We start from the raw sequence: 20,718 nt of genomic DNA, 5'->3' as shown, positions 1-20,718 counted from the left end.
CAAATGTTGCTTGAGGAGACGAATGGCCATGGCTGGCCTTTGAAGAGTGGAAGAAAGGACAGACAACTTTAGTTTCAAAATCCCATGTAAGAGCAGAGTAGGCTGCTAGTACCACAGCAGCTAGAGCAGGGGAAATAAAAATCATCAGGAATACACTCGACTGTAAACTAGAAGCACTTGCACGCAGAGTAATCCTGGCGCGTGATCCTTCCCAGAGGAGTGATGAGGGTCCTCCGACAGCTTGGGTTCAAAAGACATCAAAGGCACAGTCTTTCCCTTGTAACATGAATAAGGCATGAGGATCTAATGGAAAACATGGTGACTGTGGTTGACAACACCGTATTGTATTAAGTGAAATGTGCCAAGAGAGTAGAACTTAAAGGTTCTCGCCACCCCCAAAAGACAACTATGTGAGGTGAGGTATGTGCGATTTAACTCGATGGGGAGAATCCCGTCACAGGGTATACGTATATCAAATCTTCCTTCTTACATTATTTGCAATTTAAATATCTTACAATTATATTTGTCAATATGCCTCAAGAAAGCTGGAAAACATTTAAAAGAGGTAATACATCAGTGAGCAGAAAAAGAATGAGATGAAGTTGATATGGAAAGAAGTATGACCTTAAACCACACCTGGGTCCAGGTTGTTAAGAAAGATGATAATTAGGACTTAAAGTAACTATGTGCCTTATATTTGTTTTGTTCACTCGCTCACTTAACATGTTTTCTTGAGAACTTCCTATGTGTTAGGTGCTCTTATATGTATCATCGATTAATCTGTGTACAAACCACACATGACATTGGCCTCCTTGCAATTTTCCACCTAAGGCTTCAATGTATTGTTGTTAAAGGGTTATGGTTTCATTACACTTTTTTGCGCTCAGTTATTTTTAACAAAGATGTGCGATACTATAAGATACTGAGTTGTAAAGTCTTGCATTTGATATATTGAATCAAGGAATGGAAAGGGAGAACAAGTCCCTAGAAAGGAAAACTGGAAAAATGGGTGGTATCATTGCCAGGAAATTCTTTTTTTCTTTTCTTCCCAGTGTATAAAAAGATGGCATTCATAGGAGTTGGACATACTGTGTACAATCACAGAACTTTAGATAAAAAACTAATATAAATGACATTGAGTCTATTACGCTCAGTTTACAAATTAAGACATTGAGAACCAGAAATGGTATAGGATTTATCCTCTTTTAATCCTTTTTTTCTTTTTGAAATGCCAGAGAAATTTACTTTAAATGGCACGGTTTTAGTCTAAAAATTATTTAGATCTGAAATAGAACTCCAGCATGTCATGATTCTGTACACTCTGAAATAAGAATGATTAAAGTGTAACTACCAATTAATATCCAGGCACACGCAAATTGAAGACTGTCGCATTACTACGTTGTTCACGGGAAACGAACCCAACGCTACACATTAACTTTTAATCCTCTTTCTAATGGGAAGAGTCAAGGTTCAAACTCACAACTCCTTAAGTCTAGTCCACCTCTTTCTTAGTACACGTTTTGCAATTCCACCTGAACATTGGTAAAAGCACCGTCCGAATTCCCTCCCCAGGAGAAAATTCTTCCTAACAAATGTCCCCCTAAATGCCTCTTTTACATCCGTCTTCCTCAGGCAGTAAAGGAGCAGACTCAACATGGGCATCCCTGTGGAATAGAATGCAAAATCGAATTTATTAGCGTACTGAGATGAACTTGAACGAGGAAGTATGCAAAGGAAGAAAAGTGTCCCATGCATGATGGCCAGAGCAGCCAAGCACGAGGAGCAGGTAGGGAAAACTTGCTGCCTGCATTTAGCAGATTGGATATTCAGAAGGCTTGAAGGATAAAAATACAGGAGGCTGGGATGATGAGGGCACACAGGATTCCTATGAATCCAGCCATCATGGAAAGAACCAATTTACTCTTCTGGGTAGCAGCACATGCCAGGGAGGGAAAAGGAGGAATGTCACAGAAAAGGTGGTTGACCACATTTGGACCACAGAAGCCTAAGCAAAAGTGAAGGTCTCATGGACAATGGCACTTTGAGGACCCATGGCACAGGGCCCCGCCACCAGCTGCACACGGGCCCTCTGGCACATGATGACTGTATGCGACAAGGGTTTGCAGATGGCTGCGTACCGGTCACATGCTTGGCGGCCATGAGGAAACAGGCTAGTCACTACAAGCTGACCAAGAACCACATCAGTACAGCACAGCTCACAAAGGAGATGACTTTTCTCTCCCGAAAGGGATCACACCACATCGACGGAGCAGCGGAAGAAGAGGAGCATACACCCACAAAGGACAACGTTTCAAGGAAAAACTACATGGGTTTCTGGAGTCAGGAATCCATCCACATCAGGGTGACCGTCCCCAAGTTCCCACCCCGCATGACAACATAAAGAACGCTAAGCAGAATAAATGCCAGCAAAGACCACCCCTCGGCATACACTTTTTAAAGCACAGAAAATCAAGAATAAAGAAAACAATCTTCAAAGAAGGCAGAATCAGAAAGACACATCACCTACAGAGGAACAAAGGATCACAGTTGATCTCTCAGAAACCGCACCTCCTACAAGTCAGTGGCCTTCTACTGGGCGCCAAATTTACAAATGGGGAGACTTCAGTGAGTGGAGGCCTTAACTGACAGGAAATTTCCCTCTGATACTGGGACTAACTGGCGATTCTTTACAAAATAGGCAGAACCACTTAACGACTTCCGGGGTGAACAAACAAATGAACGGCAAAATGCACCTGCACTTGAATTTCTGTCCCTGCCCTCTAGGAAGAATCAGTTGGGAACATTTCCTACTAATAAAAACAAAACAAAAACCTATTTTAAGATGCACTGTGTTACAGTTATAAAGTCTAAGGGAAAAGAAGATGGTGCTGTAAGAGGACAATACACGGGCTCTAACTGACACTGTCTCTAATCATCCCTTAGGGTGAGTCCCCAGAGGAGGTAACACTGAAACAATATATGAAAAGCAAGTAGTTAATCCATGTGAATATGGCAGGAAGAGAATTGCCCGCAGAATACAGGAGCAGATCAGAACAGCAATAACCAGAGCTAGAGGAAGACAGTTGGTTTGAATATATTTGCATACGCTTAGACAAGGACCTTACAGCAATTCAGGAAATTTATAATTATCACTTGCCTCCTGCTGTTCTCCTCCCAATCCCCGTTCAATAGCACCTGCATCACGAATGTTTACCAAGCAATTAGGACCAAAGAAAACACTTCAGCTCTCCTACTAGGCAATGCATATCTCAATAGGTGACAGATCTGACACCTGTCATATAATGAAGATGCAGGATAGAGTCATTTTAAGGCAAAGTGTGACCGGGAAGAAACTGTTGATCTTTCTAGATGAAAATACATTTCCCTTTGGCTCACCTAAGCCCAAGTTTTATCAAGTCTTAGTAAAATGGTGCTGGGAAATGTCACCAAACTGGCAACTAACAAATTACAATTTTTCTAATGTTTATTTATTTTTGAGAGCGACAGAGACAGAATGTGAGTGGGTTGGGGCAGAGAGAGGGAGGCACAGAATCTGAAGCAGGCTCCAGGCTCTGAGCTGTCAGCACAGAGCCTGACGCGGGGCTCCATCTCACGAGCTGTGAGATCATGACCTGAGCCGAAGTCGGACCCTCAACCGACCCAGCCACCCCGGCGCCCCAACAGCTAACAAAGTTAACCATTCATAATCTGGGACCTAGCTCTCTTACATTTGGAAATCTGTGCTTCGGAAATATGAATCCCAGATACACATGTGGCAACATCATTTGTAGGGAGAATAAAAGGAAACCAGCTGAAGGGGTATCACTAGGAGAAGCATACATTCTTTGTATGAAATGCTGTGCTACATAAACTATAAAATTTACCTGAATATTAATAATTAATTGACTTAGTAGTTTACTTTTCAAATTGCATCATTTGCATTGTGTCATTTTGAATTCAGCATTTTTTTTATCATTTCAAAGTGTTTAATAAGGAGAAAACATACCACCTTGTATACAAATGACAGATTCTGGGGTGAAGGGTGAGGGATGAGGGGAGATACAGGTCCTCAGAGGGAAAAAGTGAGATGGGAGCAGAGAGTTGCTAAGAATCTCTCGCTTTTACTTAGTTTTTGACAAAGATTCCATTCACCAGTAGGTAACAGTGTTTCATTAAACCAGAGAGTGTTAGGATGAAGAAATAGCTTCACCAGAAGTCATTGAGTCCATCTGCCTAAATCTATTTACTTATGGATATTTTCATTCATTCATTTATTCATTCCTTCAGTTTTGACACAGATGGCAGCTTTTCAAGAGTAAATTTTAGTTATGAAATTAAGCATATTTGTTGCAAAACAAGTCCGACAACTCAGACAAGCACGAAGCACCCCCACTCTCTTTGGCTCCTTTCAATGTCATGTTACTAAAGTAACCAATGTTAACAGCGTGGCCAGTGACTTTGCACAATTCTCTCTATGATCATGTCCATAGGCACACACCAATGTCTTTTACACATGAGGTAGGTTTTACCCCCACCTTTTTCACCTTTGTTTGCATGTTGGGGGGTTGGTCAACCAGAAGATCTGACCTCTGGTTGATCTGTGATCTGGACCCTGGCAACTGGAGGCTCCTCTCCCAGACCCTGTCCTTGGAACGTGCATTCTGCCTGCCTTCTCGGCCTCCAAAAGCTGCCCCAAGGACACAGCCTTCAGACAGTGATGTGCTCTTGGACGCTCTGGAGGGCATGTGTGACTGCCTCTATCTAATCTTTCAAGATTGGGCGGGAGGCAGAAGGGCTATGGTCTTACTGCTGTGCCCAGGACGACCTTGCAAGTAAGTTCTCTTGTCTGTTCAACCTGCTCCCTACCATTCCGGAGTGGCCTGCTTCTCTCTTTGGTCTCTCCCTGCCTTTGGTGATGGGGGCCGGTTGCAGATTTCAGCGGAAGCTCCCCAGGAAGTTGCAAACCCACACAAACTGTGATTGGTTCTACAGATTAAGGTTTGACTTGATTTTTTTTCTTATCTATCAATGATTGTATCAGGACGTTTCCTCCGAACCAAAACATTAACATTTAATTTACCTTTTTTAATAATTAGCCACCCAACACTTCAAGGAGAGAATGTATGTTTCTCCTAATGATACAAATTGAGGTTGTTTCCTTTTCCCCCACTACAAATGACGTTGCAGCATTTATGTCTGGTGTTGATATTGCGACAGCACAGATTTCCAAACGTAAGAGAGCCAGGTCAACGGGTATGTGAATTTTAACAGAAATCATCAAATTACTTTCTGAAAATGTAGCTGTTCTATACTTAGCTACTGTCGCTAAGTGTAATGTCGTGGTCAACATTCGTTGGCAACCTTACCAGCATTGCACAAATCGTTGTGATGTCCGCTAACGTGACAAATGAAAAAGAAACACTGTCTTCTCATTGTGATTTCATTTTTCCCAGTCATTGTGAAGTTCAGCAATTTTTAGTATATTTATATTTTTGGCCTTTCCCATTTCCAGCTGTACCCATTGCTCATCCAGCCATTTATTGGTCCATGTCTCTACTGTGTGTCATACACATATACATTTGGTTCAGGACTTTCTCATCGGGACATTACCTTATTGTAAGTCACCTATTTAGCAAAAGCCCTCTCACTTTCCATTGTTCAACAGAACAAGGTGTATGAACCTTTATTAATGAACACTGTTGACCTTTCCCTTACAACATTTGCTCTTTTAATCTGGAATAAATGTCCTCCCACATATGAGACTATATAAATGTTCCTCTGTACTTTCTGTTGGCATATAGTACATTTGTACCTTTAATATATCTGTAAATTATTTTGTATTCCCCTTCACTTTATGGAAGGGGAATGGAGAAGACTGATGAAAAAAATAGAAGTAGTCTATAAGTAACCTGGTAACTACTCAGGAATAAAGGGAACTTCAAGTTCTCAGCCCAGTGTTCTTTTGACATGTTATAAACCAATGTCTAAGGTACAACACAACAGAGTTATAATTACCAAAACTGCTGGAGAAGTTTTCCTTTCAAACTTAGTCACAAATGTATATCTTACCTCCTTATTCCCCAAGCTGTAGACGAGGAGGTTCAACATGGGCATCACCACAGTATACAACAGAGAAATCACTTTATTGAGATCCAGGGAGGGACTTGAGCCAGGTCGAACAGAGATAAAGACAAGAGTCCCATACAGGATGGAGACAACTACCAGGTGAGAGGAGCAGGTGGACAAAGCGTTCTGCCACCCATGAGCAGTCTGGATCTTCCAGATGGCCATCTGGATGCAAACATGGGAGACCATCATGATCAGGCCACTGAAGATTCCTGTAGATCCAGCCAAAAAGAAAATGTAAGTTGAGTCACAGAAGTGTCTGCACATGTAAGAGAAAGCAGAAGGGATATATCACAGAAAAAATGATTGATGATATTTGGACCACACAAGGGTGAGCAAAAAGTCAGTGTCATATAGGTCATGCTGCTTAGAAGAGCCAGGCCATAAGGCCCTACAACCAGCTGCACAGAGACCCTCTGGGACATAATGAGGGCATGCAACAAGGGCTTACCGATGGCCAAATACCAGTCATGTGCCATGGACGTCAGGAAGAAACATTCAGATACCACAAAGAAACCAGAGAATCACATCTGTGTGGTACAACCCTGAGAGAGCTGACTTTTTTCTCTGCAAAGATATCACACAGCATCTTGGGGGCAATGGAAGAAGAGGAACAATACCTAAAAGGACGAGGGGCTAAGAAAAATACATAGTCATTCACTGGTCAGTTGTAACCTGTGTAAGAAATTTAAGAGTACATTTTAGTTTTACAATGTTAATTAGCATATACAAAATTGCTTCTTTAAAAAAATTTTTAATGTTTATTTATTTTGAGAGAGAGAGAGACAGAACACAAAAAGGGGAGGAGTAGAGAGAGATGGGGAACAGACAACCTGAAGCAGGCTCCTGCTTCCGCACAGAGCCTGACATGGGCTTGAAACCACAAACCATAAGATCCTGACCTGACCTGAAGTCAGTCGCTCAGCTGACTGAGCCACCCAGGCGCCCCATATTCATCATAGCTTCTTCAATGTATTACAAGTGTTTTTTAATCTGTAAAGGAGGCAGTTAGGAAAACAGCGCTGGACTGGAAATGGTATTCCTGAGGAATAGTTCCTGTCCGTTGGGACACCATGCAAACTTGCGTGATTTATACTTGATCTTTTTGGATTCGGCACCCTCTGCCATCAAAAGAGCAGTCTAAGTATCAAATCTAAATTTCCCATGGGTTCTAAAATTGTATTTTAAATGAGAACAGTATCTGTATTTCATCTTTATCACATGACAGAATAACAATGCCTACCTAGGAATACCGTAACCAGTGAGATTGTAAGAAATGATGAAAAATTCAGACCCTGATAATAGACATTTGGGATTGGCTAAACAGAACAGAAATAAAGCCCTTTCAGTTCCTGTTTGGATGGAGAGGATAGTGCCATTCAGATGAAATGAAGACAACATTCATATCTGTGTATATTAATCTCTTCCCCTTATAAAAGGCTTACAAAGAGAAATGTCAACAAATGTTGGTAGCATTATTTACAAGGGGGAGTTCTATGGAAACACATAATAGTATTTTATATTTATAAAGGACAGGCCTGCAAATGAGAGATTGGGTACATTTACTCTTTAACCATCATGAATACAGAAATGGCAGAAAGAAATAGGAACAGAGGATTCACGTTTGGGGTTAAATGAAGTGAAGAAATTTCCAGATCGTGTAATTCATATAATCATATCATATAATTCAAAAAAGAAATATAATGGTTTGGGAGGCACTGAGATGCCCTTCCTTTGAGATTAATTAATCTATCAAATATTGTATAGGAACTTTCCATGGAAATCAAAAGAAAAATAAGTATCCACTCTAGTCTCAACTGACTCGATCATTAGCGGCAATGTTACCATACATTTCCATGAATAGATGAATATATTTTGTTCATTGAAATAAAATTATTTTCCCTAATTCCATGTAATGTTTATAAACCTATTTAAGGCATAAATTCTGACAGGTGATCTCTATTTTATCAACACAATGTGTAAAATGCTTACCATTTTTATTGTTACAAAATTTTTAAGTATTTTTCTGACTCATCGACTGAGTAAAAACACATCAACCTGTTTAAATGACAGTAAGAACACAAGGTGTGGGATTATCCATAAGAAAGATTCCAGATTCATATGTTTGTTACCAGGTCAAACAGTTTCCTATATTAAAAAAAATAGTCACACTTTGAAGATAGAGTGATTAAGATGTGAACCCTGAAATGCTACAGTGACAAAACAATCGTTAATATAATGTTTGTGCCCCCTGACTTTATCATTACTTGAGAATTATCTGTGGAATGCATTTTCCACAGGGCAATTGCTTATTAATGGCAGCACTAAAATCAATCAATCCCTTCCAGGCAGGGAGGCAGGAACATTCAGCTTGACTGGAATAAAGCATCATGAAGGAGAGAAGAAAATATCACATTGAGGCAATAGTGGCATAGGCATAATAATGGTCTCCAGTGATGTCCACCTCTTAACCCCAGGGACCGGTGATCATGTCACCTTGCGTGGTAAAAAGTGACTTTACCCATGTTATTAACTTAAGGACCTTGGAATGAGGAGATTATCTGTGAGCCCTTCTCAGGAGATGTAAGTAGGGAACATGGGCAGATATGCAACTTTGCGGGTTTTGAAGATGAAGGAAGGGGCTATCAGCTAAGAAATGTGGGCAGGGTTTAATAGCTGGAGAAAGCGGGAAACATTTTCCTCTAGAGATTCCAGGAAGCAATGCAATCCTGCCAACACCTGATTGTAGCCTGGTGAGATCCATGTAGGACTCCTTAGCCTGCAGAGCATTAAATCAATACATTTGTGTATACAAAATTGTGTTGTTTTAGCCACTAAACTTGTGGTAATTTGTCAGGACAGCATTCAGAAACTAAAACATAGGTTAGATGACCTCAGTCACCACTTTCTCTCAAAAACCTTCTATGATCCCCTAAAAGAGTTATGATCTCCCACCTCTGAAACTGCCATAGCATTTCCCCAGTAGCTCGTCTCCATTGTCATCTGACTTTTAGAGTCAAGGACATGGTCTTACAATGGTCTATATCCTATGAAGTCCTGGTGTCAGAGAGTTGCAGAGAAGACATATTCTGTAAGCATTTTTGAGCGACGTGTAAATTAAAGCAAAAATATTTCACAATCCATAATAATTTGAATGTAGCAATTAAATTATATCATACACTTTGCTTAAAGGAGGTAGAATAGGGGCACGTGCGTGGTTCAGTTAGTTAAGCATCTGATTCTTGATTCCAGCTCAGGTCATGACCTCAGGGTTTGTGGGTTCATGCCCTGCATCAGGCTCCGTGCTAACTGTGGAGCCTGTTTGAGATTCTCCCTCTTTCGCTGCCCCTCCTCAGCTCTCTCTCTCTCCCTCTCTCTCTCTCTCTCAAAATAAATAAATGAACTTAATTTTTTTAATCAAGTAGTATAAAGTCATTTTGCCCTTTTCTTCTACTTGAAACCAACCAAAACTGTAATGAAACAGACAATAACAACAAGAAAAGATAAAGAAAATGACACTTTATGAAACTTCAAGAGAAGGAAATGATATGATATGAAAAAGATGATAAAGCAAATTCTATTATAGGAAAATGCTTCACTTTGACATTGAGAAAAATTTTCCCTCTGAAGAATGTAAACACTAAAAAAAAAGATATAATTGCTTAATATAATGGCTAGCTAACTGGCTGACTAGAGGTGGTCGTCAAGAGGATGTAGCTACCCATTGACCGTCTAGCTGGACCTGGGCAATCAGAGGCTCTGAGGCCCCCACCCACCGTCCTTGGAATGTACACTCTGCCCACCTGTCCACAGCGGGAGCTGTTTTCAGGGAGGCAGCCTCAAGGGAGTAATGTGTTGTTGAGAGGATCTGGATGGCGTATGTGACTGAATCCAGTTAAGGTCCCTTTATAAATGTTTAAGGGGGCGCCTGGGAGGCTCTGTCGGTTAAGTGTGCAACTCTTGATTTTAGCTCAGGTCATGATCTCATGGTTCCTGGGTTCGAGCCCCGCATCCGGCCCTGCACTGACCGCATGGAGCCCACTTGAGATCTTCTGTCTTCCTCTCTCTTTCTCTAACCCTCCACTGCTCATGCTCTCTCTCTCTCTCTCTCTCTAAAAATTAATAAACTTTAAAAGATTCCGGCAGGCAGGTGTGGAGAGATGCTCATCATGCTGCTGTCCCAAAGGAGCATTATCTGGAAGTTTTCTTCTTTGTTAAACTTGCCACCTGCCATACGGTGTGGGTTGCCTCTTTCCTCAGTCTCTCCTGACCTCTGACTACAGCGGCCAGTTTTAGATGTTACCTAGGTAATTCCCAAGTTGAGGAACCAACAATTGGTGAGTCAGCTAGGAGACCTAAGAATGGAGTCTCGGGAAAGAGGCATCAGGAGGGAAATCTCAAGTTGGCCCGTGACTTCTGTATGGGGAGGGGTGGCCTGTGTGTAGATGCTGGTGGACCGCCGCTTGAGTGCAGAGATGCCCCCAGATGCCAGCTGCTTCGATGCCCCTGTTTGTGGGACTGCTGCAAAATACGGAAGAAGTGGCTGCATGGTGGGCTGGCCTCTGCTGTGGGAAGCCTGCCTAGTCACCTATGCACAGCTAGAGACTGACGCTTGCGTTAGAAAGTGAGAAGAGCTGAGGTTAGAGAAGAAAGGGCAGGTGTCCACCCTCTGCTGTCTTCGGAGCTGGCAGACGAGGTGTGCTTACGTAGAACTAAACTTAATTTTCCTTCATCTGCTAAGCCATGAAGGTTTCTTGGACTATTGCTCTATCTTGATGATATTGTGAGAGTTTTTCTTTCTCTTCTAAGTCATCTGGGCTTTATCAGAATTATTTCCTTGCTTTCTGTTGTCTCTATCAAGTGTTTGATTACTTAAGAATCCATCTTTACTAGACTTACAGGAAAAAACTAAGAGACTATCAGAAAAATACTGTCCTCAATATTTTATTAGTGAAAGTAAGAGATATAAACATAAATGTGTTTCAATGTTTGTATACATCTTAGGTGAAAAGAACAGTCCTCAGGTTCAAGTATACAAATTGCTACAAGAACTGTCTACTAGTTAATTTTTTTTCTAATCACATCTCAAAAGTAAGCAGTTAGTGGCAATCGTGTGTGGACGTTTTTTTACTCCATCAAGGGCTTTGGAGAATGGTCAGTGTCCTCCGTGTTTATTATGTGTGGTTACTTCCAGGGTAATCACTGACTAACTCTTGGTTAATTATGTGTTATCCCTCATCAGAGGATTCTATACTGTCTGTGCTTTATTGCTGGTTTGCAAAACAATAGAGGAAAATTGACTAAAATCTTAGATCAGCATTGATAGGGCAATTTCACTTAAAATTATTGAGAATATTGCTATAACATGTTCCATTAGCCAAACTTATAGCCCTGATAAAAGTGTAAAGGTAGAGCACAGGCAAGAACCAATGCAGAAAGATCATGTGAACATCGCAAATGCATTTTGTTTTATTTTTATTTTTTAAAGTTTACTTATTTGAGAGAGAGAGAGAGTGAGCAGGGAAGGGGCAGAGAGAGAGGGAGACACAGAATCTGAGGCAGGCTCCACGCTCCAAGCTGTCAGCACAGGGCCCGACTCGGGGCTCGAACTCACAGGCTGGGAGATCATGACCTGAGCCAAAGTCGGATGCTTAACTGATTGAGCCACCCGGGCACCGTGCAAATGCATTTTAAACAATTGCCTTCAATCCTTCGGATGTGCTTTCTTGGTTGAGACTAGGAAAGATAAGTGGGGGGACTAAAGAGACATGTCACAGTCTGCCAATGATACTATTTCGTGGGTTCCTTACCACTGTAATCCCATATTTTATAGTGCCTAGAGTGTAAATGCCTCTGTGTATCTGCTAACTACTAACTCAAGAGATAATTGCAATCATCCCACACAATCACAATACTAAACCTTAGCTATCCTGCAAAATTCGTAGCTTCCAAATGTTCCCGCAACCTCTTATCCCTAAATGCACTTAAGCAGCCAATAACTGTTACCCTGAGATTCCATCTTCCTGTTCCTACCTTCTCTCCCATGACTAAGATAACTCATTTCCTTCTACTTTCCAAGAATTTGCACAGGGAATAATTCTTAGAGGAAAATTAAGTTTCGAATGACCATCCCCAATCAGCCTTAAAATCGTTCAGCTACTTGCTGCCTGCAGAACACTCATCTTAAGCTACTCCCCACATTTTAGCACTCTTAATACATGCTTGATTAAAGACTTTGGGTTGATATTTTCTTTCTTTCAGTGTAGGATTTACCTTAAAGAGTTGTAAATATAAAATGTTAGCCAACATTTAGCAGAGAACAGGCTTCATAGCAGTTCCTCCATAAACGGCAGTAATAAAAATGCTTCCAATAATTAAAAACATTTGTAGCTGATTTCATCGGAGGATGACGATGACGATGATGACGATGACGATGATGATGAAGCCTAGGAAAGAAACCGCCAATAATTGGGAGCGACTTGGAACAATCACAGTGGAACAGTAAATTTTTGAGGCTAGAGCAAACCCAACAGTAGGGCACATTGCCAGCAGTAAACTGAAATGCAAACAGCAAATTACGCTGATGCTTAAATTATTGTTTTCCTTGGTGATACCACACAGTGTTGCAGATTTCAGGCCATTGTTTCTTTACTGATACACATCTCCGTGTTGCTTGCCGGCATTTTTGAAAGGGAATTTTATAGACTTCTTGTTAGAGATTTCTGTCTCAAGCCTCTAGAAACAAACCAGGTCCTTTCTTGCCACGTAAGCCTCTGCCATTAGGATACAAGTAATAACGGAGCATTTTTTACCCTCACAGTTAGAAGAAGGCCAAAAAATTTGTAGTCTTACCCTTTGACACTGAAATGGGAGATGAAATGAGGTCACGTATGTCCAGGGGTTTTTAAATGGAGCCAGGAGGCCAGAAAGGAGATGGGCCTTTTGTGCGTCCTCAGCAGTGAAACCATCAACTTTTGGACGGGGCCAAACCACAAATATTCCAAGGATTCAGCTCAAACACTTGCAACTTGCTACACTAGGCAACTTTGCTCAGTGATAGCCTTAGCAACAAATTATATTCAGTTTGGTTTTCTGCCTCCAACACCAATCAAAATTCTCTGTAAACAATAAATGCAAGCATAAGAGCATGTCTTCAAAACCTCTTGACTTTTGTTGTCTGAGAGGACACAGTTTGGGCTGCTACCCAAATCTGTGCCCCCAAAATTGCAGTTCTGAGACCCCCAAATAAATGTTTGGTTTTATTTTAGTTTTGCCTCTTTCCTTGGTCAACACCAAGTTTTTAGAGTAAAATAAAAGACTTGTACATCTTTGAAAAATGCTTATATTCAGAGAGTGGATTTATTTTTTAAGGTGCTCAGGGAAACAGTTATGTGAAACTTCAAACCACGGAAATGCCAACCTTGCTTTGAATTGGTCAGTGGAACTGCAGCAAAGTATTTGGGCAGAGTCTTCTTCTCTGCCCAGGGAAGCAGGCTTGGCAGAGAAGAGATCAGTGGTAATGAATTCCTTGCATTTGTAAAGGAAGTTGCTTGTGAAGTTTATTCTTAAGCTATGCCACTTGAGATCCAGATTTCTTTTTTGTTGTTTAATGTTTTTAATTTTTATATTTTATTATTTTCATTTTTCATTATTGAAGTATATTTGATATACAATGTTATATTAGTTTTGAGTGTACAATACATTATGTCAACAATATACATTACTCAGTGCCCACCATGATAAATGTAGTTGCCATCTGTCACCATACACTATTTACTAAAATTTTTATGCTGCACTTCCTTTTTTTTTCAAATGAAAATACCTTTATCTTACAAATTTTAGAAAACAAAAAAGGAAGAGGAGAAAAATGTTACCCAGAATCTTACCATCCAAGGACAAGCAATTATAACATTTGAGCCAATTTTCTTTCAGTTTTTTATTCTGCTTAGTTACTTTTTCATAATTATGACTTTTTAATCCACATTTAAAAAATTAATGTTTACTTATTTTTGAGAGAGGGAATCTGAAGCAGGCTCCAGGCTCTGAGCTGTCAGCACAGAGTCCGATGTGGGACTTGAACCCATGAACCATGAAACGTGAGCTGAAGTCCAGTGCTTAACCGACTGAGCCACCCAGACACCCCTTTAACCCACATTTTAATTCACATTATGTATTATTACTTTTTTATCAATTCAAGTATAATTAACATACAGTGCTTTCTTAGTGCCAGGTGGACATTATAATGATTCAACAATTTTATACATTACTCAGTTCTCATCATGATAAGTGTACTCTTAATTTCCTTCACCTATTTCATTCATCCCCCCCCCACCCCCACCTCCACTCTAGAAACCACCAGTTTGTTGTATATATATAGAACTCTGGGTTTTTTTGTTTGCCTCTTTATTTATTTATTTATTTATTTATTTATTTATTTATGTTTCTTAAATTCTACATATGAGTGAAATCATATAATAGTTGTCATTCTCTGACTGACTTATTTCATTAGCATTAAACCCTCTAGACACATAAATTTGATTACTAATGGTAACATTTTATTTTGTGGCTCAGTTAATGGCCGAGAACTTCTATTGTGCATATAAACTACAAATGCTATAATTTATTTTATTTATTTTTTTAGCTTTAGCTTGAAGTACTTGTTATTTTTTTTAAATTTTTATTCATTTAGTTTACTTTTTATTTTATTTTATTTTTTTTAATTTACATCCAAGTTAGTTAGCATTTAGTGCAACGATTTCAGGAGTAGATTCCTTAATGCCTCTTACCCATTTAGCCCATCCCCCCACACACTCCTCCAGCAACCCTCTGTCTCCATATTTAAGAGTCTCTTATGTTTTGTCCCCCTCCCTGTTTTACAGTATTTTTGTTTCCTTTCCCTTGTGTTCATCTCTTCTGTGTCTTTAAGTCCTCATATAAGTGAAGTCATATATTTGTCTTTCTCTGACTGACTAGTTTCCAAATGCTGTAATTTATTAAGTGAATTGTCCTTTATTCTTGTAGCCAGACTCTTTAGAGAACTCTGTGCTAGGTTCAAGTTTTAGAGATGCTGAGTCTCTTCTTAATGGAGTCTCCTCTTGTCATCCAAGAGGTAAATGAGAGTTAAAATGCCTAAAGGCAAGCAGTTTCTAAAGGATATTTTTTTGTAATATATTTATCCAAAATTTTATTAGGAATTGTTTTACATATCTCTTTATATTATAAATTCATCGAACTATCCAGGTAAGTGGATTGAGCTATTTCAGATGCTTGTACCATGTTAAACTATGAGGGTTTTTTGTTTATTTGTAATATGGGTGCTAAATTTTGTTCAGCTTTGTAATTCCAACAGCTTTTATTGGGTTACCTCATACATGACCATAGCTTATTACCTCCTTTCTTATAAATGTGTGCTATTCCTCCATTGAAAGACTGAGGTTTTTTTCCCCTGACTTTGAATGTAGGCTGCCCTTAGTAACTTGCTTGATCAATGAATTCAGCAGATTCTTGGGTGGAATTCTGGAATCAGATCACTCACTGGACACCTGGCAGCAAGAGTCCCTTAATGGTGGAATGGGGCAGTCATAACCACTAGCATGCCCAAGCATTGCAATCACTAAGACCAGTGGATTGGGTTGGGGTACAGGTGAAACCTACACATTGAATTATTTAATTATCTCTAGGCTGTGAAAGCGCGGAAGATATGGTAACTATTGGACTATGAAGTTGGTTGTTAAATTAATACCTCTCACATGCTAAAGGATGAAAATAACAGGCCAATTTCCAATGCATGATATGATTGAAAAATCAGATAGGCAACATTTAAAAAGGTCTTCATCTCCTACAGTTAGAGACCAGACTGCATAGAAGCTCAATCCAGCAACCTGATACTGGAAAACAGAATAAGAAAGGAGCTGAATTCATACCTCTGCAAGTTTCCTGTATAAAAGTCGGGATTTTGATAGGGAAGGAGTTGGACACTGAGAATAGGGAATAAGACATCTGATGTGTTTGAGATATTCCATTTTTCCCAAATCTTCTGACCCTGTAAAGTAGCCCTCTCCCCCTTGCTGGAAGAGACCAACCTTCCACTGCCAGAGACAATAAAAAGCCCTCACCTGAGGGAGGTGTGACACAAGATAATAAATATTTTTCTCAATATCTTGTCACACCTCCCCTTTTAGCTTTTAGACCTAAACCAAGAGCAAAGCTTAGAATGGTTTGGTCTGAAGACTAAAGAGAATTGGCCACAAAAAGAGTTACAGGGATTGGCTAATAAGTACCAGCCAGAAATGGAAAACAGCTTGAAGGTAATGTGCTTAGGGAGGGAGGAATATAAAGCTGGATGAGGAAGAATTTACTGATGCAGAACTCCAGTGACTCAAAAGTTACCTTCTAGGCAAGACACCAGGAGTGTATTCTTATGTACTATCAGGGTATCTCCTTGAGCTTTGAAACAGATGACAGCCTACAGTAAGTGCAGTAGAAATACCATTATTACTGTGGGAGAGTATTGAAGAAGGGGCCCAAAGGTTCAGAGATGTTAGGACGCTTGAAAGGAATTATGATATAAGTAAATATATATGATGATGATGCTATCAGGAATCCATTAAAAAGATATCAAGGGACTATGTTCCCTGAGAGGACACTTCTTCCACTGAAACAATAAAGAAAGGCACTAATAAGAGGGACTCCAGCTGGTGGGAAGCCAGTGGTATGAGATGTTGTTATGCATCCAGGCTTCCCAGAGCCAGGGAGAATGATAGGATTCCAGAACACGTAAATAAAGAAATTAATGCCACCACCAAAGACATAGAGGATACAGCAGAAGTAATCATATTATCTCTCTATTGAAGTCAGCAGTCTGGCCATCCAGAAATCAGATGGCTCTTAGAGAATGGCTGTAGACTGCTTAAAGTTCAACCAAATAGTGGCCCAATAGCAGCTCCATACCTTACATGGGATCGTTTACAAGGTCTCCCATGCATGGTATGCAGTTAATGACTTGGGAAATGTATTCTTTTCTATTCTGCCTAGAATGGAGGATGAGAAACAATTTACATTCATATGAGATGTACCACAATATTGATTTACAATTTTTCCTCAAGGCTATATTAACTCTCCTGTCCTCCTAAATAGTCTCCAGGTATGTGGCCCCCTAAGATATTTGGCCTCCTACCTACTACACTTAGTGGATACTAATTGTAATCTCTACTATATTGGTAATATCATGATGATAGAGCAGGTTACACAAGCAGATGCTGGAACATTGGAGACCTTGATAAGACACCTGTGCTCTAGAGGGTGGGAGACAGAACACAAACACACAAACACCTGTTAGGATTCAGGAACTTGAAATGTTGGGTGAGTTTTACAGGTCCAGTGGTTAGGGGTATGCTAGAATACCCCATTCGAAGTAAAATTTATGAAGAAAGAACCATGAAGAGGGTCCCAGTAGGCCTCTTTGGGTCTTGGAGGCAGCATATTCCACAGCTAGGAATAGATCTCCAACGAGGACACCAAATGGCACAGAAGGCTGTAGGCATTAAGTGGGATGCAGAACAGGAGAGGCTCTGCAGCAGGTCCAGGTATAGTACTAGCAGCCCTGCCCCTTGGGCCACGTGATACAACAGGATCTATAAGGAAAGTGATGGTCATGGGAAAAAAGCAACATGGAGCTTATTACAAACCTCAGTGGGAATGCTGCTGGTCCTGAGCTTCAGGAGCCATTCTATACCATTGGCAAAAAGAATGCTATGGCTTTTGAGAAAGAGCTCCTGGTATGTTTGTGGGCCGTAATAAAGAGCGAAGTCTTGCCCAGAGCCACCATGTAAGCATGAATCCAAGATTTCCCTAAGGCCCTGCATCCCATCAGATACTCCAATAAATAAAGTAAAATGGGAAAAGCAGCAACCTATCATAAGATGAAAATGGTACATCCTAGTGGAACCCAAGTAGGACCCAAGGGATGATTAAGCTGCAATGCATATGTGTATGAATAAAACCTCCCCTTTCCTATCTCCAATGCAACTCCTATTGAAGTAATCAATGTCAACAGCTTGCTGTGCATCCTTTAGAGTTCTCCCTATGCTCATTTACAACACCTGCATGCACATGCACATTTTATTATATATCTTTGGTCCTTGTTCTTAATGATTATAGCTACACTTTGATCTTCAGCTTGAGTTTTTTTCCACCTGACAGTGACTGCATACAATTGTCCTCTCCAGGTCAGTCCATAATTACCTTATCTAATCTTTTCATTTGTTGTGCATTTTGCACACACACACACACACACACACACACACACACAAACACAAGTTGACTTTTCTTATAATTATGTAAAACAGACTATTTTCCTTATTTTACTTTTCCATGCATAATAGTTATATATATGTAATCTTATTCATTGGCCTTTACATTTCTGTTGTCCAGGTTTATAAAGGAGAAATCCTAGGTCAAATGCTGTGTAAATTGATCATTTTATATGGAAACTACCAGATTTTTTGGGTAATGGGGAATTCATACTATAAACAGAAAACACAGAATGTACATGGCCAAACAGGAACTTCTTCGTCATTGAAAACTAATAATATTTCATCTATATTAAAAGGCACTGCACTGACATTTTAATTTCATTTCACTTACTTGACCAATGATGATAGTGAACCTTTTTTCCATACATTTCTGTGTAGGGATCACCATTTCTGTGAATTGCGTGTTCATTTTTTCCCCATTTATCTAGTTTTGTTTCCACTGAATTTTAGACTGTTCTTTCATTATTAGGGATATTATCTCATTATTTGGCACATGTCACAAACATTTTCTCATTTTATTGTTTACTTTTTAATATTGTTTGTGTTACTCTGAACTTTTTATTATAACTTTTGGTTTTCTTGTCTGGATAAAAGAGTATTCAAATATCCATGATAGTAAAATATTCACCTAAGTTTTCTGTCAGTATATTTTCACATTAATATTCTCAATATTTCACTATTTTGTTTTGAAACTCTTGTCATGTCACAGACAACAATATGGGGCAGAAAAAATATTTAAGTACTAGTCCATTTTTCAAATCACTTATGACGTGGCAGTGCATGAACTCACATGCAGCTTCTGATTTCCACTTCAGTGATCTTTCTCCTACACAGCCTGCACCAACATCTATGGTACAACACGGAAGGGTTCTATTTTGCCAAAACCATTAGAGAATTTTTCCTTTCAAACTTCCTCCTGAGTGCATTTTTTACCTCCTTGTTCCTCAGGCTGTAGATGAGGGGGTTCAACATGGGGATCACCACGGTATAAAACAGAGAAATCACTTTATCGATATCCAGGGAGGGACTTGAGCCAGGCTGAACATAGATAAAGAAAAGAGTCCCATACAGGATGGAGACAACTGCCAGGTGAGAAGAGCAGGTGGAGAAAGCTTTCCTTCTCCCATCAGCAGTCTGCATCTTCAAGATGGCCGCCAGGATGCAAACATAGGAGACCATGATGATCAAGCCACTGAGCATTACTACAGCTCCAGCCAAGATGAACAGCACTAACTTATTGATCAAGGTGTCTGCACATGCTAAGGAAAGCAATGGTGAAATGTCACAGAAGAAGTGATTGATGATATTTGTACCACAGAAGGGTAAGCGAAAAGTGAGAATTGTATGGGTCATTGTGCTTAGAAGAGCCATGGCATAAGGCCCTACTACCAGCTGCACACAGACCCTCTGGGACATAATGAGTGTATACAACAAGGGCCTACAGATGGCCACATACCGGTCATATGCCATGGAAGCCAGGAGGAAACATTCAGTTGCCACAAAGAAACCAGAGAACCACATCTGTGTAGCACAACCCATGAAAGAGATACCTTTTTTCTCTGCAAAGATATCACACAGCATCTTGGGGGCAATGGAAGAAGAGGAACAAATATCTACAAAGGACAAGTGGCTGAGAAAAAAGTACATAGGAGTGTGGAATCTGAGATCAGTCCATATGAGAATGATCATCCCTATGTTACCCCCCAGGGTGACAAGATAGACAATGAAGAGCATGACAAAGAGGACAATCTGCTCTTGGAGAATGTCTGTGAGACCCAAGAAAAGAAATTCAGTCACTTCAGTCTGATTCTTATCTTCCATTGGTCAGTTTTAACCTGTTACAAGAAGCAAAGACATTTAAAAAAATCAATCATCAATAATTACAAATAATATTTTAAGCTAATGACAGATTACCCTAAACAGGTCTCTAACAGGAAGCTATGGAAATATTATTGACCTGGAAGACAGTATTTCCACGTACTAGTTCTGGGAGTTGTGCAAAGATACTGTGTAAACTTGGACAATTCATCCCTGATCTCTTTGGATTTGGTACTCTCTCCCATAAAAAGAAGAGTTCAAGTGTATGGTTTAAATCTCCCTCAAGTCATAAAATCATATTTGAAATGGGAATTAGTCTCCATATTTCATTTTACTGGCTTATGGGATAACAAAACTCTCTTAGAATACCTTTACTGGGAATGCTGCCAAATCTCACCAGTGTGATATTCAGATCCTGACATTAGACATCTGGGAAAGACTAAGCAGGAGAGTTCCTGTT

The 20,718-nt window shown here is 40.0% G+C and overlaps 1 protein-coding gene and 1 pseudogene across 1 annotated transcript; both read right to left on the bottom strand.

The window, feature by feature from the left end:
- Positions 1 to 4,795: 4,795 nt before the first annotated feature.
- Positions 4,796 to 10,675, bottom strand: LOC125146569 (olfactory receptor 998-like; annotated as a pseudogene).
- Positions 10,676 to 19,310: 8,635 nt separating this feature from the next.
- LOC125177037 (olfactory receptor 5G3-like) lies at positions 19,311 to 20,261 on the bottom strand. The gene has a single exon (XM_047879050.1). It carries the CDS (start codon positions 20,259 to 20,261, stop codon positions 19,311 to 19,313), a length of 951 nt encoding a protein of 316 aa, XP_047735006.1.
- Between the last annotated feature and the right edge of the window lie 457 nt (positions 20,262 to 20,718).

The sequence above is a fragment of the Prionailurus viverrinus genome, chromosome D1, assembly GCF_022837055.1.
Source record: "Prionailurus viverrinus isolate Anna chromosome D1, UM_Priviv_1.0, whole genome shotgun sequence".
NCBI classification, from domain to species: Eukaryota; Metazoa; Chordata; class Mammalia; order Carnivora; family Felidae; genus Prionailurus; species Prionailurus viverrinus.
Note: the sequence above shows the minus strand (reverse complement) of the source record. Positions and strands in the feature narration are given on the sequence as shown.